The sequence below is a fragment of the Hemicordylus capensis genome, chromosome 1 (assembly GCF_027244095.1).
Source record: "Hemicordylus capensis ecotype Gifberg chromosome 1, rHemCap1.1.pri, whole genome shotgun sequence".
Lineage (NCBI taxonomy): Eukaryota > Metazoa > Chordata > Lepidosauria > Squamata > Cordylidae > Hemicordylus > Hemicordylus capensis.
Window position 1 is genome coordinate 360,814,487 of NC_069657.1, and position 18,333 is coordinate 360,832,819.

Below are 18,333 nucleotides of genomic sequence, written 5' to 3' on the forward strand. Positions count from 1 at the left end.
ATCCCCTTGAGCCCGTGAGCTGCGCCTGCGCACACCGGCTGCGGTTGCCCGGCGGCGGCCGTTCAGAATGTCGAGGGCGCGGGGGGGCGGGGGAGCAGTCCCTCCCTCCGGCGGACGCGCGTCGGCAGGAGCAGCAGCTGCTGCTGCGGGAGAGGAGGAGGCGGCGCCTGTATCGGCGCTGGAGGTTGTGTCCTTCCTGGGCAAACTATTCTGCGCAGTCGCGGCGGTAAAGGCGGCTCTCTACCTGCTCCGCAGAATCTGTCTAGCGATGGCCTGGAAGTCAGGAGGCGCCAGTCACTCCGAGCTCATCCACAACCTCCGCAGTGAGTGTGTGTGCGCGCCGGCCCGGCGGTGAAGGCAGGGGGGTGGGAGGAGGCAGAGGGAGGGGCCAGGCAGGCAGGGCGCGCGCAGCCCATTCATGCAACACACACACACACACACACACCCCAGCCCTAGTCCGTCGCTAGGGAGTGACCGTTACTCGCCGGCCCTCAGCAGCAGTGCGCGCTGCGGTGCGGAGAAGTCAACTGCCACTGGGCGACCGTTCGGGGGTGGGGGGAGGGAAGAGCAGAGCCTCGCCTCTGCCAGCAGCGCGCGCGCTCGCGCATGGGTGGCGCGACTGGGGAGGGCGGGGTGCGGTGCAAGGATCGCTGCAAAGGCGGGGTGTGTGTGTCTCTCCCGGCGCGTGGGGAGGCCCTGCGAGGCGGAGGCAGCCGGTGCGGCGGCCGCTTGGCCAGGGAGTGCGTGGGGCGGGCCTCCTTGCTGCTGTTCGCTGTGGGAGAGGAGGAGGAGGAGGGTCCGTGGTAGGAGTCTTGGCTCTTCTTCGTGAAGCTTCACCGCGGAGCCAGGCAGCAGTAGCAGTAGTAGCAGCCTCTCTCCGGAGCAGCTGCTTCTCGGCCTCTTCCCCTTGGGGTTTCTTCACCCCTTGCTGGAAGGCGTAACGTCGACAAAGAAGACGTCTCCGCCTCCTCAGACCATCTGTTTCCCGACACATCAAGAAGTTTTTATTTATTGTACGATAAAACAAATATAGTTTATTGTAGAATTTGAGTCGTTAGTCCAAATTTAAGTTTCTAGTCCATACGGTTGCGGGGGGTAAGCATTAACATGCGCTATTACCCTTGGAGAGGGCAGAAGCTGCCTGCCTTTCATTCTCTTTCTAGCTCACTATGCAACTCTGTAGTCTCTTCGGGTGACTCTTAGCATTTCAGCTGCCCTCTTGATCATTTCTTCGGAGCTGCGCCACCCATGTTAATGTCTGCTGGAAACAAATCTGTACTTGCCATGTGGGTCCCATAAAGAGCCCTGGGCAGAATGGGTAACAGTGATCTTTTTTGTTAGACTGAGCCTTCTTAAGATGATGATCTAACTTTCAGACTTGTTTTAGAGAGGGACCATTGTGTGGCTTGGTCCAGGTCCCTGTGTCTGACAATCACGGTTGCTTCTTTAACTTGCCAGTCATCTTCAGATCTTTCTGGATCAACTCAGGTTGATTCAATTTGAACTTTTTACTGAGTCATAGAATTTGTTTGGGTTATTACATTATGTCAGATTGTACAAGTGGTATCAGCTAGGTAAGATTTTTGAGTTGCTTCTCCTGCACCATGAAGTATTTTGCACAGTTAAGGACAAACCTGGCAGGGAAAGTGCACCTACCCTGTGTACAGGCAAAAGGTGAAAATCAGTTGTTGCAACTACTGCTGTTGGTTTCATCTTGACACTAAGCCAGTAGTTTCAGTATCCTGTTTGTTGAAGATAGTAGAATTAAGATTAAGAGACATACAGGTAACTTTTTATGGAGCAATAAAGAACCTCTCTCCATAACAGCTTAACACATCTCCTGTTTTGGATTTAATATATTCATCTCAATTTTTATAGTTCAGTCCTTTGCAATTAGGTGTCTCTAAGCCCATTGGAATCTTGGGAGTGCAGCCTTTGACTGGTTTTTGCGAAGCGTTAGTATGAACTGGCTTTCACTTGCTAGGCTGTTTAAATATAAATAAGCCATATGGCAATTTCTATGCCTCTGATAACAGTAGGTAGACTTGAGTGTGTTTCTGCAGGAGAAACAATTTTGCAACATTGAATTAAGCATGCACAAGGAACTGCAGGCTGTTGTGTTTTTATAGGATTGTAGTTATATATGTATTTCCAATACTTATATTCTGCTTTTCTATACAAATATAATCAAAGTGGCTAATGAGGACCTGCGTCAATAAATATACAATAAAATAATATGCAAAGCAGCCATCAAAAGTTGAAAGCAGCAGCTTCTAATATTCATAGAAGACTTGAAATAAAAGACTTTGCCTACCCAATATTGAAAAATACTTATCTAGCAAAAACCTGTGATAAAATTATGAATCTCTTTGCCCCTTGTTGGAGGGCAAAAAGCTCCATCATAACTTTTTAATAAAATGGGGAGTAAGCAAGGACCAGTTAATTGTCTTTGATTTATTTCAGGTCCTTTTGCGAAATAGATACATACAGCACTTGTAAGCAGGCTATACCATGATATGTTTTGAATTTTGCTACTTCATGCTACTGAATGATGAATATGAATCTTAATACCTGAAAAGCCTTGGGAAGTGTTACATAAACACTAGTGTTGCTTTGCAGATTCTAGATGATGGCTTCGGTATGCGAAGTGCAATTTTCACAGCCCTTAATGTGATGGAAATGTGTTAAAATGAAAGTTAGTGATTTTGGAGAGACTAATGGGATAGATATTTCACTGTAATCATTAGAATGCTATGAAGTATAATGTCTTAAAGACTAGTTCAATAAATCTTTTTGAATATCAGTAACACTTCAAACTGTTCAGTTCTGAAACAACATGAAAATTGGGTAAGGGGATAGTTGCTCAAATTTACATTCAAAGAAAAGAACATTCAACAAGTGAGATGGAAAGCACGTAACAATTCTTCTGACTTAAGGCTACTGAAATGTTAACAATAATGAAACAGCAGTAGCACTACAGATTAGAGATGTGCAGAACATTTCAACATCAAAACATTTCAACTCAAAGTGTCATTTCAAGTATTGCAAGCTATAGGATCCTGTGTGGGTTTGGGGGAAAGGTTAAAAATCTCCCGCTTGCCCATTTCTTTTGTGGGTTGGTTGGTAGGTAGCACCCATTATGCCCTACCACACAAGCCACTTTGGTGTCCCTAGGAGCTACCCATTGGGAACAGTAGGGTGTTTCATCTTACCCCATTGTTCCCTGTGGCCAAAACACTCAGTGTTTTGAGTTTTTGTCATAACTCCCTCCTCTCTCAAAACTTAACCAAGGTTTCTTAGGTGTTCCTCCCAGGTATTAGGTGTTCCTCCCAGGTGTTATAGCTATGCCCCCATCACAGGGGCGTAGCTATAATTGAGCAAATGCGTTCAAAGAACCCAGTCCCCACAGCTCCATCCCTCCCTGTCTTCTTTATCTTACTCGCTTGGAGGGGCTGTCAGGGAGAGGGGTGAACACGAACCCCCTGTCCCCTAGTTACACCCATGCCACATCATCAAGGCAGTCCACTGCAAAGTCTCCTAGAACCCTAAGAATTTGGTTGACCAACTTTTAAAAGGTGGCAGAAGCATTCCAGAGTAGGGATGTGCCTCTGTTTGAGGCTCTGAAACACTTCAAGCTTCCCCTGCTAAATTGTTTAGGTAGGGTTGAGTGAGCGCTTTGAGGTGGAAAGCAGGTCTTACCTGCTCCTCCATGGCTGCCGCCCCAGCACAGCGCTGTTGGGATTAAACGCCCCACTGCCCGCGGGAGCGGGCGCCTCGAAGAAGGGCCACGGTGGCGCGTGCAGGCACGCACATCGACGGCCACCATTTTGAATCGGAGTATAAGACGCACCTGAATTTGGGCGGATATTTTTCGAGGAAAAAAGTGCGTCTTATACTTCGTAAAATACGGTATGTGAAAACTTGAGACATCTGTCAGTGGGTAGGAACCAATAAGGACAAAGTTAAAGCTCCATTGCAACCACTACCCATGATAGACCTTCCATTCCAGAGAGTTGCAGTGGACATTTTAGGGCCCAATCACCCAAAGACCCCCGTGTCTTTGGCAGTATACCTATGTATAGCTTTTTTTTTTTTTTTAATGTGCTGGTGGTATGAGAAGACAACCACCGTAAAGCTTGAAATTTTAGGAAGTCTATTGCAAACAATTCCTATTTACATTTCAACAGCTATCATCCAAGACATCTGAAAACCAACCTTCCTTATGGATAATTTTTAAGTTTATGTAGAAATTGCTCAGAAAGGTCTGTTTTTTAACAAGAGGCACTTAAACTCATCACACAATTTGCACATAGAGGTTACCCTATCAAAACTGTACATACAGTGGCTGTTACAGTTACCCCTGCTAACTGATCAAAGAGGCATCTTTCAAAGTGGTGATTCTCTTATATTTAGCAGGGGTAGACCAACTGGCCCTATCCTGCCCCAGCACAGCATCCCTCCAGTGGCTGTTACTGGTATCTGCCTTATGTTTCTTTTTAGATTGTGAGCCCTTTGGGGACAGGGGACCAACTTCTTGATGCATTATTTATTTTTCTTTGTAAACTGCTCTGAGAACTTTGATTGAAGAGCAGTATATCGTAGTCATAGTCATAGTAGAGCCTCTTGGAAATCCAGGAGGGAAATATTGGCTTATGAAAGTATGTAAACCTCCAGAGGCAAAAGCAGGGATAAGATATTTTGAGGCATGGAAATTCACCTATTTATCCTATCATATTTTTTTAAAAACCCTTGTAACATTGGCATCTTATTGAGCATCTACCAGGCTGCACCCAATGTCCCAACATTAGATTTAGGAGGGGGCCATCTCTCAAGAACCTACTGGTTAGAGCAGACATAAGAGACAAATGACATCCTTTAGGTTCACATCCTCTGCAGAACATGGATACTTTTAAGTGAGGTACATGCTCATCATGTAGGCATATATAGGAGGGTGTATCACAATTTTCATAGTTGGGCACAGGCAAAACCTTTATTTTTCACATGTTTGGAACCTGTAACACAAAAGATGTAATCTATATGCTTATATGTCCATGTGACTTGTTATATAAAGGTCAAACCACTCGGCCACTGAAAACTAGGATACAAGAACACAGAAGTACATTTAAAAACAACACAGGGGATACTGTTCTCATAGAACATTTTTATGAACATCATCACTACAGGGATTTTAAAGTTATGTTCATTGATCAAGCTCAATCCTACAAGTTTTATAGGATAGATATACAAAAACTATTGTCTTAGAAGGAAATGGGATGGATGTTCGTTTTAAACAGTGTGTTCCCCTCAGGCCTAAATGATAGGTTGGATTTTTCTGTATTTCTTTGATGTCCCTTTAAGAAGCAGAACTCTGATAGCCATATAAGAGTACAAGACACAGCTGCTGGTTCACCAGACCAACTTTTTCACTCTACTTGCAGGGAACAGTTTTATTCTTAACAGTAAGAACTGTTTATTCTTAACAGTAAGAACTGGAGATTCACTCATTCTCTCATGATGGAATCCTAAGTTAGCTTCTTTTAAGAAGCAACTAATTATTCATAAAACTGTTAAGAATAGATCAAAGTTTTTTCAACACGTGAATTTTGTTCCTTAGCTTCAAAACCAGCGAGAGTCAGTAGAGGTATAAAGCATTATTGAGCTCTGCTCCTTGGAGGAGATGACAAAGTTGGTATAAGGAGGACTATTGAGTTTTCTGTATTTTCATTTGAGGTTCTTATTGTTTTTGTTCTGTATCTTTATCTCAAGATCTGAATTAAAATTATTTCAAGATCAGACTGAGGGAACATCTGAAACTTCACAATAGTCCTGCAAGTCTTACTTGTACATTCCCGTATCTTGGTATTTTATTAGTCTTACTTGCACATTCCCCTATCCTGATAATTTTATCAGCCATTTGTATATCCCCATATTCTGTTCATTGTACCATTACTCATCATGTTTACATTATTCAATATTTTGCTATATATATTCTGTTATCTTAGATACTGCAATGCACCTTTTCATATATTAGGTACTTTATTGTTTTGTTCTATATCTGGTACCTACCCTTCCCAGTTTTTGTGTACCACACCCAAGCCTTGGATGCTCTCCTTTTGAGCTTGTGTGTGGGAAGGAAGTCTTAAGCCCCCCTGGAGTTAGTTTGACATTAGTGGGAAGGAGATAAGGTGCGTCTTATAGTCCATAGCGTTTTATAGTCCATAAAATACAGTAAGTGGTCACATCCAGGCCACAGCCTTCCCAATAGAAATTTTGTTTCAGTCTCTTTGGTCCAGCCTACCCCTATATGTCCACTATACTGGTCATGAGCTAAATGAACAATTCCATGCAATACTCAGTGTCTACGGTGTTCACACCCTTCTATATACCCCTTAGGAAGGAATTCCCAGTACAGCAAATGTTCCTCCTTAATATATCTGGATCTCTGGTTTCTGCTGAGCAATGGCTGGCTGCCTTCCTTCCGGTAGCTCTCTAATCTTAGCTAGGCTCTTGCCTTCTGAAAAGCCTCAGATATGGTACCAGTGGAGCTGTCAGTGCCAGTGCCTCTAGCTCACCTTCTGAACCAAGATGGGGTGGAGGAGAGGATGCCGAAGTGGCTTCTGTGAGGCCAGATCCACTTGGCCCATCACCCCCAGTGTCCTAGGCATCTGAATCAGTCCAAGGAAAGGAGGTGGGAATAATGCTAGGGTCCTCCTTCTGGTCTAATGTATCTTCTGCTGCCTCAGATTCCTTATGGGATTGGGAAGAAGCATCTACTAGCTGACTGCAGGTGGCTTGCAGCCAGTGCTCTAATTGCTCTTGTTCAAGGTCCTTCTCACCTGAGCACTTTCCAGATTAGACCCTGCAATGGAGTCACGTCAGATTTCAGAAGTGTGCTTTCACACTTCCTGCATTGTGACACGGCAGTCTCTATGCGGACAGCAGGGTGTTGTTCACATTGTCAGTAACTTGTCTCAAATTTAATTGTTGTGCTATAGAGCTAGGATGTCGTATATCTGGAGTAAGGAAGTTTCTGGTTTTTGGGGTTGTTAATTGCTGCGAGACTGCTCCCCCTGCTGTTTGCGTTTTCAGTGCGACTTACCTGAACAGAGGCATTTTGCTGCTGCTGAGCAGCTAGTCTGGAGAGCACCCTGGACATAGTGTGTCCCAGACATGCAAGGCCAAGTCATTGCCAGTCAACATAGCAACAGAGTGATGATCCCATTGCAAACTCCCATCATCCCTCCCGTCCCCAATCTGGATAGGAAACTTCACTAAGGGCATCGCCTTGTTTACATGGGCCCATTCAGTGTATATTATATTATATATTATAATATGTATAATGTATAATATATAGTGTATATAATAGGTGCATTGAAACATGTTTGTGAGATATTTACCTATGATTAAAGTGGTCTTAAAATTGTGTCCGGAGTAAGATCGCCACTGTATCATCTTACTACAGCTAAGATAATAATGTTATTGCTAGTCCATTTTTAGCAAATCTTCCATGCATGAAGCCAGTGAACTTCTGTGGACCTCACCTAACTTAAAAGTGGGTGAGGAGGCTAATTCAAAACTTGCTGCAGAAAAACTGAGTTTATAAAGACATTTTAAGAACTAGCTTCTTTGTGACAAAATAAGGAAGAGTGGATCAAGTGAAGTGCTGTGTCACTCCTATTGCTGTTTACACAGCTTCTGGTTCCACTGCAGTTCCAAAAAGATTTAAAAAAACTACATGCCTCAAGAGTGAACCCTAAAGTTCATAATGTGGCCTAGTGGAGCGTTATTTTGCTTGAATAGAACTGCCTTTGCTTGAAGGCAGTTCTTGAGAATATTTCTGGACTAACAATGATTTTAAATCTGCTTTTGCCATTATGAAAGAATTCTGGATTATTGAAGAATATTATTCTCACTTGTGTTTTCTTCTAGCTTTTGATTTGGACAGTCCTTATGTTAAAGCTAAGCAAATCTAAGCCTGATCAGTGCCTGGATGGGCGACTGCCTGGAAACCCCATGTTTTCCAACTTGTGTTCCATGACGGAAGAAAGGCAGGATATACATCCAATAAATACGGTTTTATGCTGGTCAGAGACCGAAATAAAGCATGTCTGTCTCTCAAATACAGCTCTGTGTATCACAAAATCATTGCTTTCTTAGTGCTAGAATTCACAGAACAGAGACAACAGTTTTATGTGAAGCATGGATGTTGGGTCAATAAGAGAATATTGCTGAAATATTAAAGTATAGTGGCAGTCTGCAGCTGTACTTCCGAAATAGGAAGGCATACACAGCATTACTTTATTTAGTTGCAAACAGGGTGGATTTGATTTAAATCAAACTGATTTAAATCACTAGCAGGGTGGATAAAAATCAATGATTTTTAAAAAAAAAATCATTGATTTTTATCCACCCTGCTAGTGATTTAAATCAGTTTGATTTAAATCAAATCCACCCTGGTTGCAAATATATATTTGAATGCTAAATGTATTGCAGTTTTATCATTAGGCTTTTTCCCCCTTTAAAAATTGAAGGTTAGAAATCAGGCCTAGCCAATGTGCCAGCTGTTCTTTTCTTTTTCTTTTTTTAAATCTTATTATTATTTTTTCAACAAGATAACATAAATAGAAAAGAGACATAGAAAAAGAAAGAAAGATAGAAGTAACTTTACAGTTAACATTTCTTGGATTTTTCATAATTACATACATCAGTCGGGGGATTCAGCAGCCCTCTGTTCTCCACCTTCCAAAACACACACACACACACACACACACTCACCACCCTTGCCAAGAATTGTAAAAAAACCCTAAAAACCCACACACAGAAATAACACTTTAATTAGCCATCTATTCTAGAAAGAAAAACCAAATCTTGGATGAGGGTGTTGACCCTGTGCTAAATTGTAAATTATGAAAGGCTTCCAAATAGAAATAAATGTTTCATCTGAAGTATTCCGTAAGTAAGCAGTAACCTTAGCCGTAGAACCATATTCCCATAATTTTAATTACCACTCATCTACATTTGGGATTATTTGTTGTCTCCATTTAGCAGCATATAAAATCCTGGCAGTAATCATATACAAAGGCAGCTCCATATTCTTGGTAGGAATATAGGATTTAGTCATATTTCTAAAAAAAAAAAACAAGCCTCTGGAGTATAAGGGAAATTTATGTTTACAATTTCTTGCATCTTACGGTGAATTCCTCCCCCCACCCAGAATTGTTGTGCTTTGCTACAAGCCCACCACCATATGATAAAATGTCCCCGCATGGCTCTTACACTTCCAACAATCTCCAGAGTAATTACTATCCATCATCATGGGAGTAATATACCATTGAAAATACATTTTGTACCAATTTTCCCTTAAAGTGCTATTTGCTGTAAATTTAATGCTCACCTTTCATTGATATTCCCATTGTTGCATATCAATTGTTCTGTTTAAATTTTGCATCCACTAAATCATACAGTCTTTTACCTGTTTTGTTTCTGAATCATATTTCAATAGCAAATTGTATATCAATCCCAGTAAATGATTGGTATTTTTAGTAATTAATACTTTGAATTCTCGTAAGTCTCTAAGTTTGCCACCTTGTCTTTGTATGTTTTTCTGCACTATAGTACTAATTTGTAGATACTGAAACCATGAGGGCTCATTGGACAATTCCGAAGCAAGAATCTGGATGGATTTCATTTTTGTTTTTTCTGTAATTAAACTTTGCAAATTGTATGCCTTCTCTCTCCAGTGGGCAAAATTTCTAGAGTTTTCTTCTCCATGAAAAAAAGATGTTTATGATAGATGCCAAAGGTGATAGCTCCGGACTTATCCTGTTCTTATATTTGTCCCAAACATGTAATAAACTACCTATAATTGTATGGGATTTTATGTCATGATCTTTCCTTTTTATATTAGTCCATAAATACTTATGTAATCCTTCTGGAAGGTCAAACCCTTCCATCGCCATCATTGAAGCATATGGTTCTCTGATCCAGTCCGAAATCCATGTCAAGCAACTGGCATGATATAATTTCAAATTAGGAACAGCCAATCCTCCCCGTTCTTTTACATCTTACATGACCCTGAACTTAATTCTTGGTTTCTTATTGGCCCAGATAAAAGAATTTATGTTCTTCTGCCACTTATTCAATGTCTTATCCTCAATTTTAATAGGGATCATTTGAAATAAAAAGTTCATCTTTTGTAAAATATTCATTTTGACAGATGCTATCCTTCCCAGCCAAGAAAGATTTAATTTTTTCCACCTGGTTAGATCTGCCATAATAAGGCTCTACAACAGTAAATAATTTTTCTTGAACAGGTCTTTGTTATTCGCTATTAAATTAATCCCCATATATTTAATTGGTTTTTCTGTCAGTTGAAATCTAGTCTTGTCTTTCAAATATAATAGTTCTGTATCTGACAGGTTCCATGTAAGGATCTGCGTTTCGTTTTTATTAATCCTATATCCTGAAACCATGCTATAATGATTTATATGCTCCATTATTGAGTCCAAAGATTCCTTTGGTTGAGTAATTGTAAGAACTACACAATCTGTATACAATTTTATTTTATGTTCTTGCTCCACCATTTTAATTCCAGAAACTTTTTATTCCTGCCGTATCTTCATCACGAGTGGTTCAAGAGCTAGGATAAACAACAGTGGTGAAAGGGAAAGTGGTGAAATCCTTGTCTAATGCACTTTGTAATAGGGCATTTTTTGGATATCGTCCCATTCACTATTATCTTTGCTGATTGTTCCTGATAAATACTTTGAATCCATGAAAGGAAATTTAGACCACAGTTCATTTTTTCTAATAGTTTAAACAAGAAGGACCAATCAAGATTATCAAAAGCTTTCTCCACATCCAAGAAAATCACCACTGCTTTACTCTTATTCTTTGAAATATCATCTATTGCATTCAATATATATCTCAGATTGTCTTTCATGTATCTCTTTGGTACATATCCTGTCTGATCCGGATGTATTATATTAATTAAAGAACATTTCAGCCTTCCTGCCAAAATCACCACAAAAAGTTTGTAATCCACATTCAGCAGAGAAATTGGTCTGTACGATTCTGGTCTAGTTGGATCCTTCCCTTCCTTATGAATAAGAGAAATGAATGCTTCTTGCCAAGAAGAAGGCAACATTTGACAATGTAATATTTCATTCATCACTTGGGTCAATGGACTGATTAATATTACTTGAAAAGACTTGTAATAAATTGCTGAAAATCCATCCGGGCCCGGTGAATTATTTATGTATTGTTTTATTTATTGTTGCATTTATATACCGCCTTTCATTAAAAACAATCACAAGGCGGTTTACAAAAGTTAAAAAACATACAATAAAATGACAATAAAAGAATTAAGCTAAAAATATAAAAACAAACCAAATTTAAAATCTATAAAATACAAGCATTAGCCTCAGCTGCTGTATTGACTCTTATGTTTCTTCCTCTGAGATTGGTTTATTCAGCAGCTCCTTCTGCCGATAGGTGAACTCTGATATTTATTTCTTTATTTAGCAGGGGAGAGTACAGGTGAAACTCAAAAAATTAGAATATCGTGCAAAAGTTCATTAATTTCAGTAATGCAAATTAAAAGGTGAAACTGATATATGAGATAGACGCATTACATGCAAAGCGAGATAAGTCAAGCCTTAATTTGTTATAATTGTGATGATCATGGCGTACAGCTCATGAGAACCCCAAATCCACAATTCCAGAAAATTAGAATATTACATGGAACCAATAAAACAAGGATTGTAAATAGAACAATATCAGACCTCTGAAAAGTATAAGCATGCATATGTATTCAGTACTTGGTTTGGGCCCCTTTTGCAGCAATTACTGCCTCAATGCGGCGTGGCATGGATGCTATCAGCCTGTGGCACTGCTGAGGTGTTATGGAAGACCAGGATGCTTCAATAGTGGCCTTCAGCTCTTCTGCATTGTTTGGTCTCATGTCTCTCATCCTTCTCTTGGCAATGCCCCATAGATTCTCTATGGGGTTCAGGTCAGGCAAGTTTGCTGGCCAATCAAGCACAGTAATCCCATGGTCATTGAACCAGGTTTTGGTACTTTTGGCAGTGTGGGCAGGTGCCAAGTCCTGCTGGAAAATGAAGTCAGCATCCCCATACAGCTCGTCTGCGGAAGGAAGCATGAAGTGCTCCAAAATCCCCTGATAGACGGCTGCGTTGACCCTGGACTTAATGAAGCACAGTGGACCAACACCAGCAGATGACATGGCTCCCCAAATCAACACAGACTGTGGAAACTTCACACTGGACTTCAAGCATCTTGCATTGTGTGCCTCTCCATTCTTCCTCCAGACTCTGGGTCCTTGGTTTCCAAATGAGATGCAAAAGTTGCTCTCATCAGAAAAGAGGACTTTGGACCACTGAGCAACAGACCAGTTTTTTTTTTTCTTGAGCCCAGGTAAAACGCTTCTGACGTTGTTTGTTGTTCAGGAGCGGCTTGACAAGAGGAATACGACATTTGAAGCCCATGTTCAGGATCCGTCTGTGTGTGGTGGCTCTTGATGCACTAACTCCAGCCTCAGTCCACTCCTTGTGAAAGTCCCCAACACTTTTGAATGGCCTTTTCCTGACAATCCTCTCCAGGCTGCGGTCATCCCTGCTGCTTGTGCACCTTTTTCTTCCACACTTTCCCCTTCCACATAACTTTCTATTAATGTGCTTTGATACAGCACTTTGGGAACATCCAACTTCTTTTGCAATTACCTTTTGAGGCTTTCCCTCCTTATGGAGGGTGTCAATGATGGTTTTCTGCACAACTGTCAAGTCAGCAGTCTTTCCCATGATTGTGATTCCTAATGAACCAGACTGAGAGACCATTTAAAGGCTCAGGAATCCTTTGCAGGTGTTATGGATTGATTAACTGCAGGGTGGATTTGATTTAAATCAAACTGATTTAATTCACGATTTAAATCACGATTTAAATCACTAGTCAGTAAGGCTTGATTTAAATCATAGTTTTCTACATAAAGACTAATTCTTGCTGGTATAACTTTAATATGCAAGTAGATGAAGATTTTTAGAATAACAACTTTTCATATTAGTTTTTTTTATCCCCAGTTTAATAGGTTAATCATTCATATTTGGACAACTTTTCTGTTGTACTTAGGAAGGAGAAAAATAATCATTACCTTAATAATAACAATTTAAATAGATTCATTCAACTGAAACAATAACATTACAGCATGTGTTATTTGCTTAAACAAACATCCATGTTTGTTAACTAATTTGGCTAAACAAAATATATATATTTTAAGAAACTTAGACTGTTAGCCCAGCCTACACATGAAAAACTTAAATACTGTCCTCTGTAGCTCACTCGTCATCTTCATCTTCTTCTTTGTTCATAATCTGGAAAAGAAAAACAAGCTTTCCTGCTTTATCGGGTCCCAAACGATTTCTCAATTTAGAATGAATGAGTCCAAAGGAAGAGAATATTCTTTAAGTGTTCACTCAGCTCCTTCCAAATTTCAACAGCATCAGCAATAAAACAGCTATTTTTCTGTATTTTGTTTAAAGATTCAGAGATGGGTTTCAGGATGCTCAGCATATGTTCAACATTTCTCTTAAGCCCAATGTTGAGGATTTTGGCCGTGACAGTGCCATCTATTTTATCTCGATTTTGTTCACAAACTGTCATCAGAATAGGCCAGTTCTTGATATACTGCTCAAAACAGTCCACCACAGAGTTCCATCTAACATCTTGTGGGAGCGTTAGCTTGGTTCCACCCATCCTTTTCAGAGCTGCTGCAGCAAAGTGATTGTTACGGAAGTATTTAGCAATTTCAACAACATTAGTCTTTATTTCTGGAACACTTAAGTCTTTGGCTAAGAGGTGCAGCAAATGAGCACTGCAACCATATGTTATTAGCTTTGTATTCCCTTCCTGCTCTTCTAAATTTCTTCTCATCTTGGATACATTTGCAGCATTGTCTGTGACCAAACTGCGTACTAGACATTTGAATTTTTGTTCACATGTTATTATAGCTTTTACTGCCACTTCTTGTAAGTATTCTGCTGTGTGTGCATTTCCTGACGTATCAATTGTTTGTGCAAGGAAGACTTTCCCTTCTTCTGTTGTTATACAAGCACATACAATAGGATCATTGTGGACATTACTCCACCCATCAATACTTAGGTTAACAATTCTACCCTCCAGAGCTGTTGCACATTGCTCCATTTCTCTGTCATACACTTTATCCAGCAGTTTCCCTGCAACATCTGCTCTGCTGGGTGGACTGTATCCTGGTCTCAGTGACTGAACCATATTAATGAAATGTGGGTTCTCAGTCAGACGGAAAGAAGAGTTCGTTGCATAAACAAACTGGGCAATTTTTTCATCAATTAACTCTTTTTCTAATCTGCTAGTTTTTATCACAAACTTAGCTATGGTGGTTCCAGGAGGGAAGGTTTTTTTCTTTCTTTTAGGTGATAGTGATATGTGGCTGTGGGTATCTGATGATGATGCTAATGAAGCACTATCCTGGATGGATAACTCTGAAACTGTAGAACAGGAGGATGGTGATCTTGAAGGTGGATAGTTTCCAGAATCCATGAATTCCCCTAAACAAAAAAGTCAATGCTGTTATTTTATTGTTTATACAGTTTCTGCTTATTGTACACAGCACTGCCCCAAAAGGAATATTTGCTTTTCTTCATAACTGTACCAAATGACAGTAACATGCAGTAATAATAAGAAATATAATTTTGCTCAAACATGACAGTTCAAGGCAGTCTTTAGAAATATTATATGATTCAATAAAAATGTTTACCAACCTGAAGATCCTGCCTGTTCAAATGTGTTTCTTTGGTCATCTTCATCACAGCACTTCTCATGATGTTGCCTCATTCGGGCCACCAGGCCTTGCATTTCTTTGTTGCAGTGTTTACATTTTGCACGCATGCCTGCCTTACCGACAGGTAAAGGAACTTCATTAAAATATTGCTAAACTGGGTCTCTTTTACGGCCTGCTGCCATTATAGGTTCTTTCCTCCAAGGAAAGAATGTGATAAACCTCAGGTCATACACACAAAAAGATCCAAAGACTTGTCTGTCTGTGGCTAGGCAGTATTGTGCTCAGAAAGTTTCACTTTCATTTTGTACTGCTGGTCTGCTTGCCCCTCCCTCCTCACACTTAGTTTCACTTTCTTCTTGTGCAGATCTATTCCACTCCAAACAATCAGAAAAATATTGTTTCTATTTCACTGAACTTCTTGAAACTTAGCACTGAAGGGGTTGATTCTGTATTCATGGGTTTGTAGAACAATAGGATTAAGGTCTTTTTCTCAACTCTGTTCATGTCATAACATTTTTGCTGTGAAGAAGAGGCATGTGATCTCTGCTGAGTCAAATTCAGTTTTGAGAACTGCAAAAGTAAACCAAGCATCTGTGATAATATCTTGTAGGCAGAGAAACTGCCCAATAATCTTACAAAAACCTCTGGAAGAGCATGACATTGTGAATGGATTAATGGAATTTATTTACCAAAAAAATTAAACATATACAGCCTTATTCTACATAATTAAAAAACTAATCTTTATTTCATGATGGAATAACCTTTGGATGGTAATATATTTTCCTCAAAAAGCATTTTATTTTTAAAAATCCGATTTTTTTGATTTTTTTTTTAAATCATTGATTTTTATCCACCCTGATAACTGATTGGAGTGGGCCACCTGGAGCCTAGACTGTTGAACCTTTTCACAACATTCTAATTTTCTGGGATTGTGGATTTGGGGTTCTCATGAGCTGTACGCCATGATCATCACAATTATAACAAATTAAGGCTTGACTTATCTCGCTTTGCATGTAATGTGTCTATCTCATATATCAGTTTCACCTTTTAATTTGCATTACTGAAATTAATGAACTTTTGCACGATATTCTAATTTTTCGAGTTTCACCTGTAACTGGCCGCATCCACCCCCAGCACAGTACCTCCAGTGTCTATTGCTGGTGTTATATCTCATGTTACTTTTTAGATTGTGAGCCCTTTGGGGACAGGGATCCATCTTATTTATTTGTTGTTTCTCTGTGTAACCGCCCTGAGCCATTTTTGGAAGGGTGGTATAGAAATTGAATGAATGAATAAATAAATAAATATTTGTAAATCCTCTAAATATTGTGAAACCTTCTCAAGATCCAGCGTTTTCTTTCTGTATAATCTCGTATAGTATTCCATAAATTGGTCTATCATCTTATCCATATTTGAGACGGATGCTTCCCCATTCCATGTAGAAGTGAAGGCTCTCTTCTCCTGTTCTTTTCTCAATTGGTGCGCCAGTAATTTGTCGGGCTTATTAACTTTCTCAAAATATTTTTGTCTTGCAAAAGTTATGTTCTTGTATGTCTCTTTTGTCTCTATGAGATCCATTTGTTTACGGAGCTCCTTTATCTTTTGCCATGTATCCATCGAGGGATTCACCTTATGGGCCATTTTTAATCTATTCAACTCATTCAATAAGGACTCCTTCTGTTGTTGCTGAACTTTCCTCCGCCTCGAGGCCATTGAAATGCACAATCTTCTCATGAAGGCTTTACTGGATTCCCATACAGAGAATAATGAAACATCAGGTGTCATATTTATCTGGAAGAAGCTCTTTAGTTCATATTGACATTTAAACTTAACCTCTTCCTGCAGTAACAGAAGATTATTCAGTCTCCATCTTCTTGGATCAGTAGGTTTCCTATTAAACGTAATGATCAATGGATTATAGTCCACATACGTTAACAGTGCGACCTCCACTTCAATCAGTCTCAATAACGCAGATTTTGAAGTCAAACACATATCAGTCTTCAAATATGTTTGATGTCATTGGGGGAGGGGGAGGTATAGCCCTTCTCCAAAGGATGTTTATATAACCATCCATTTTCTAAAGACATTAGTGCCAGCTGTTCTTGAGGTGGTTGTGGCAATGTGCTGCTACCCCCACACCTGAGCATGCTGCATGCCACTTTTCCCCTGCCCCCAGACAGCGTGTAAAGTGTAATATTCTTCCTCTCTGCTGGTATACTAAGGGGGAACCCTTTCCTGCTTCCTGCTGGCATAGGGCAGGGGGAGTACTATTCCTCTGCCACATCTGCAGAGGAGAGAGCACTTTTCTCCTTCCTTTCCCTGCTGCTGTTGCTCTGCTACCATCTTCTCCCAATTCCTGACTTTTGAAAAAACTGAGGGCATGGAAATGGGGAACAGAAAAGTGGTGGAGTAAACACTTCCACCTCCCATTCCAGGCCAGGGATTGGGAGGAGACAGCACTGCTGCCAGGAAAGGTGAGATGCCAAGTGGGGGAGGTATGCTGAGGTGGTTGGGTACAGGATGCTCCTTGCCATCTCTGCTAATCTGCTACCTGAGATGGCCTCCTTCATCATACCTCATTAGCAGAGCAGACCAACTCTATTAGAAACAGTGGTAAAAGTCAGATATTAAGCAATGACTTTTTGAGACAGAGATATAATCTTGTTGGTACATTTTCTTCCTAAAAGAAATCTTGCTAATACCTGTTAACAGAGATACCAGAGCCTCAGTATTTGCTTTCAGCGACTAAGGCAAGCATGGATCAGAGTTGTACATTGTGCAGCTTACTTGCAGTCTCAGGACGGGGTTGCACCTAGGGTTTACCTGTGTTCTCTGGGAGGGGTGGAGAGTCCTGAAATGAAAAGGCTATGGTTGAGGTAGTCTAGGTTCATGGTGCTTCATTCATTTCAAAAAGTTGCATTTATCTCTTCCTTGGCATGGCTAAGAACAATTACAATGGTTTTATTTTGGTCATACAATTTCTATTTTCCAACCCCAATATATACTTTCAGCACTCTGTACTTGGCTACCAATGCTACTCTGGAAATGAGCCACATAATCATAAGAGAGACAGGTCATTCTGGAAGCAGAGTCGAATCAGTGATCAAGGTGCCAGCCATGGAATCTGTCCAAGGGAGACTAGAACTGGGGCTGCAGAAATGGAGAAGCAGGCAGTGGACAAGGAATGCTAGAAGACTGGAGATTGACCAGATTATGGGGAAGTTCCTTGGTTGAAATGTCCCATATGAGTTTCTCTCTCTCTCAAAACAAACAAACAAAAAAACACCAAATAATTAAACAAAAAACAGCTGCCTGAGGCTTTTCACTTTGCCTCTGTGCTGGTTTCCTAATGCAAATTGTACTCTACCCCATAGTTGCTATTCACCACAGGGCGGAAATAATAATAAATAAATGTGTTGGCTCTGTTTCCCCCTCTTAGGCTAATAGCAACTTTTGGAGGGAGGGGATCTACATCAGGGAATCAGCATGGGAGCAGTGGGTTA

At 40.4% G+C, this 18,333-nt stretch overlaps 1 protein-coding gene across 2 annotated transcripts in view; it reads left to right on the plus strand.

The window, feature by feature from the left end:
- The first annotated feature begins 45 nt into the window (after positions 1-45).
- Positions 46-18,333, plus strand: part of PCMT1 (protein-L-isoaspartate (D-aspartate) O-methyltransferase) — a 44,658-nt gene continuing 26,370 nt past the window's right edge. Inside the window, exon 1 of one of the 2 annotated variants that reach the window (XM_053292243.1) lies at positions 46-323. In XM_053292243.1, coding sequence (XP_053148218.1) covers positions 68-323 — 256 coding nt within the window. In that variant the 5' untranslated portion in view covers positions 46-67. The remainder of the gene's footprint in view (positions 324-18,333) is intronic. The other variant, XM_053292249.1, reaches the window with a different exon arrangement.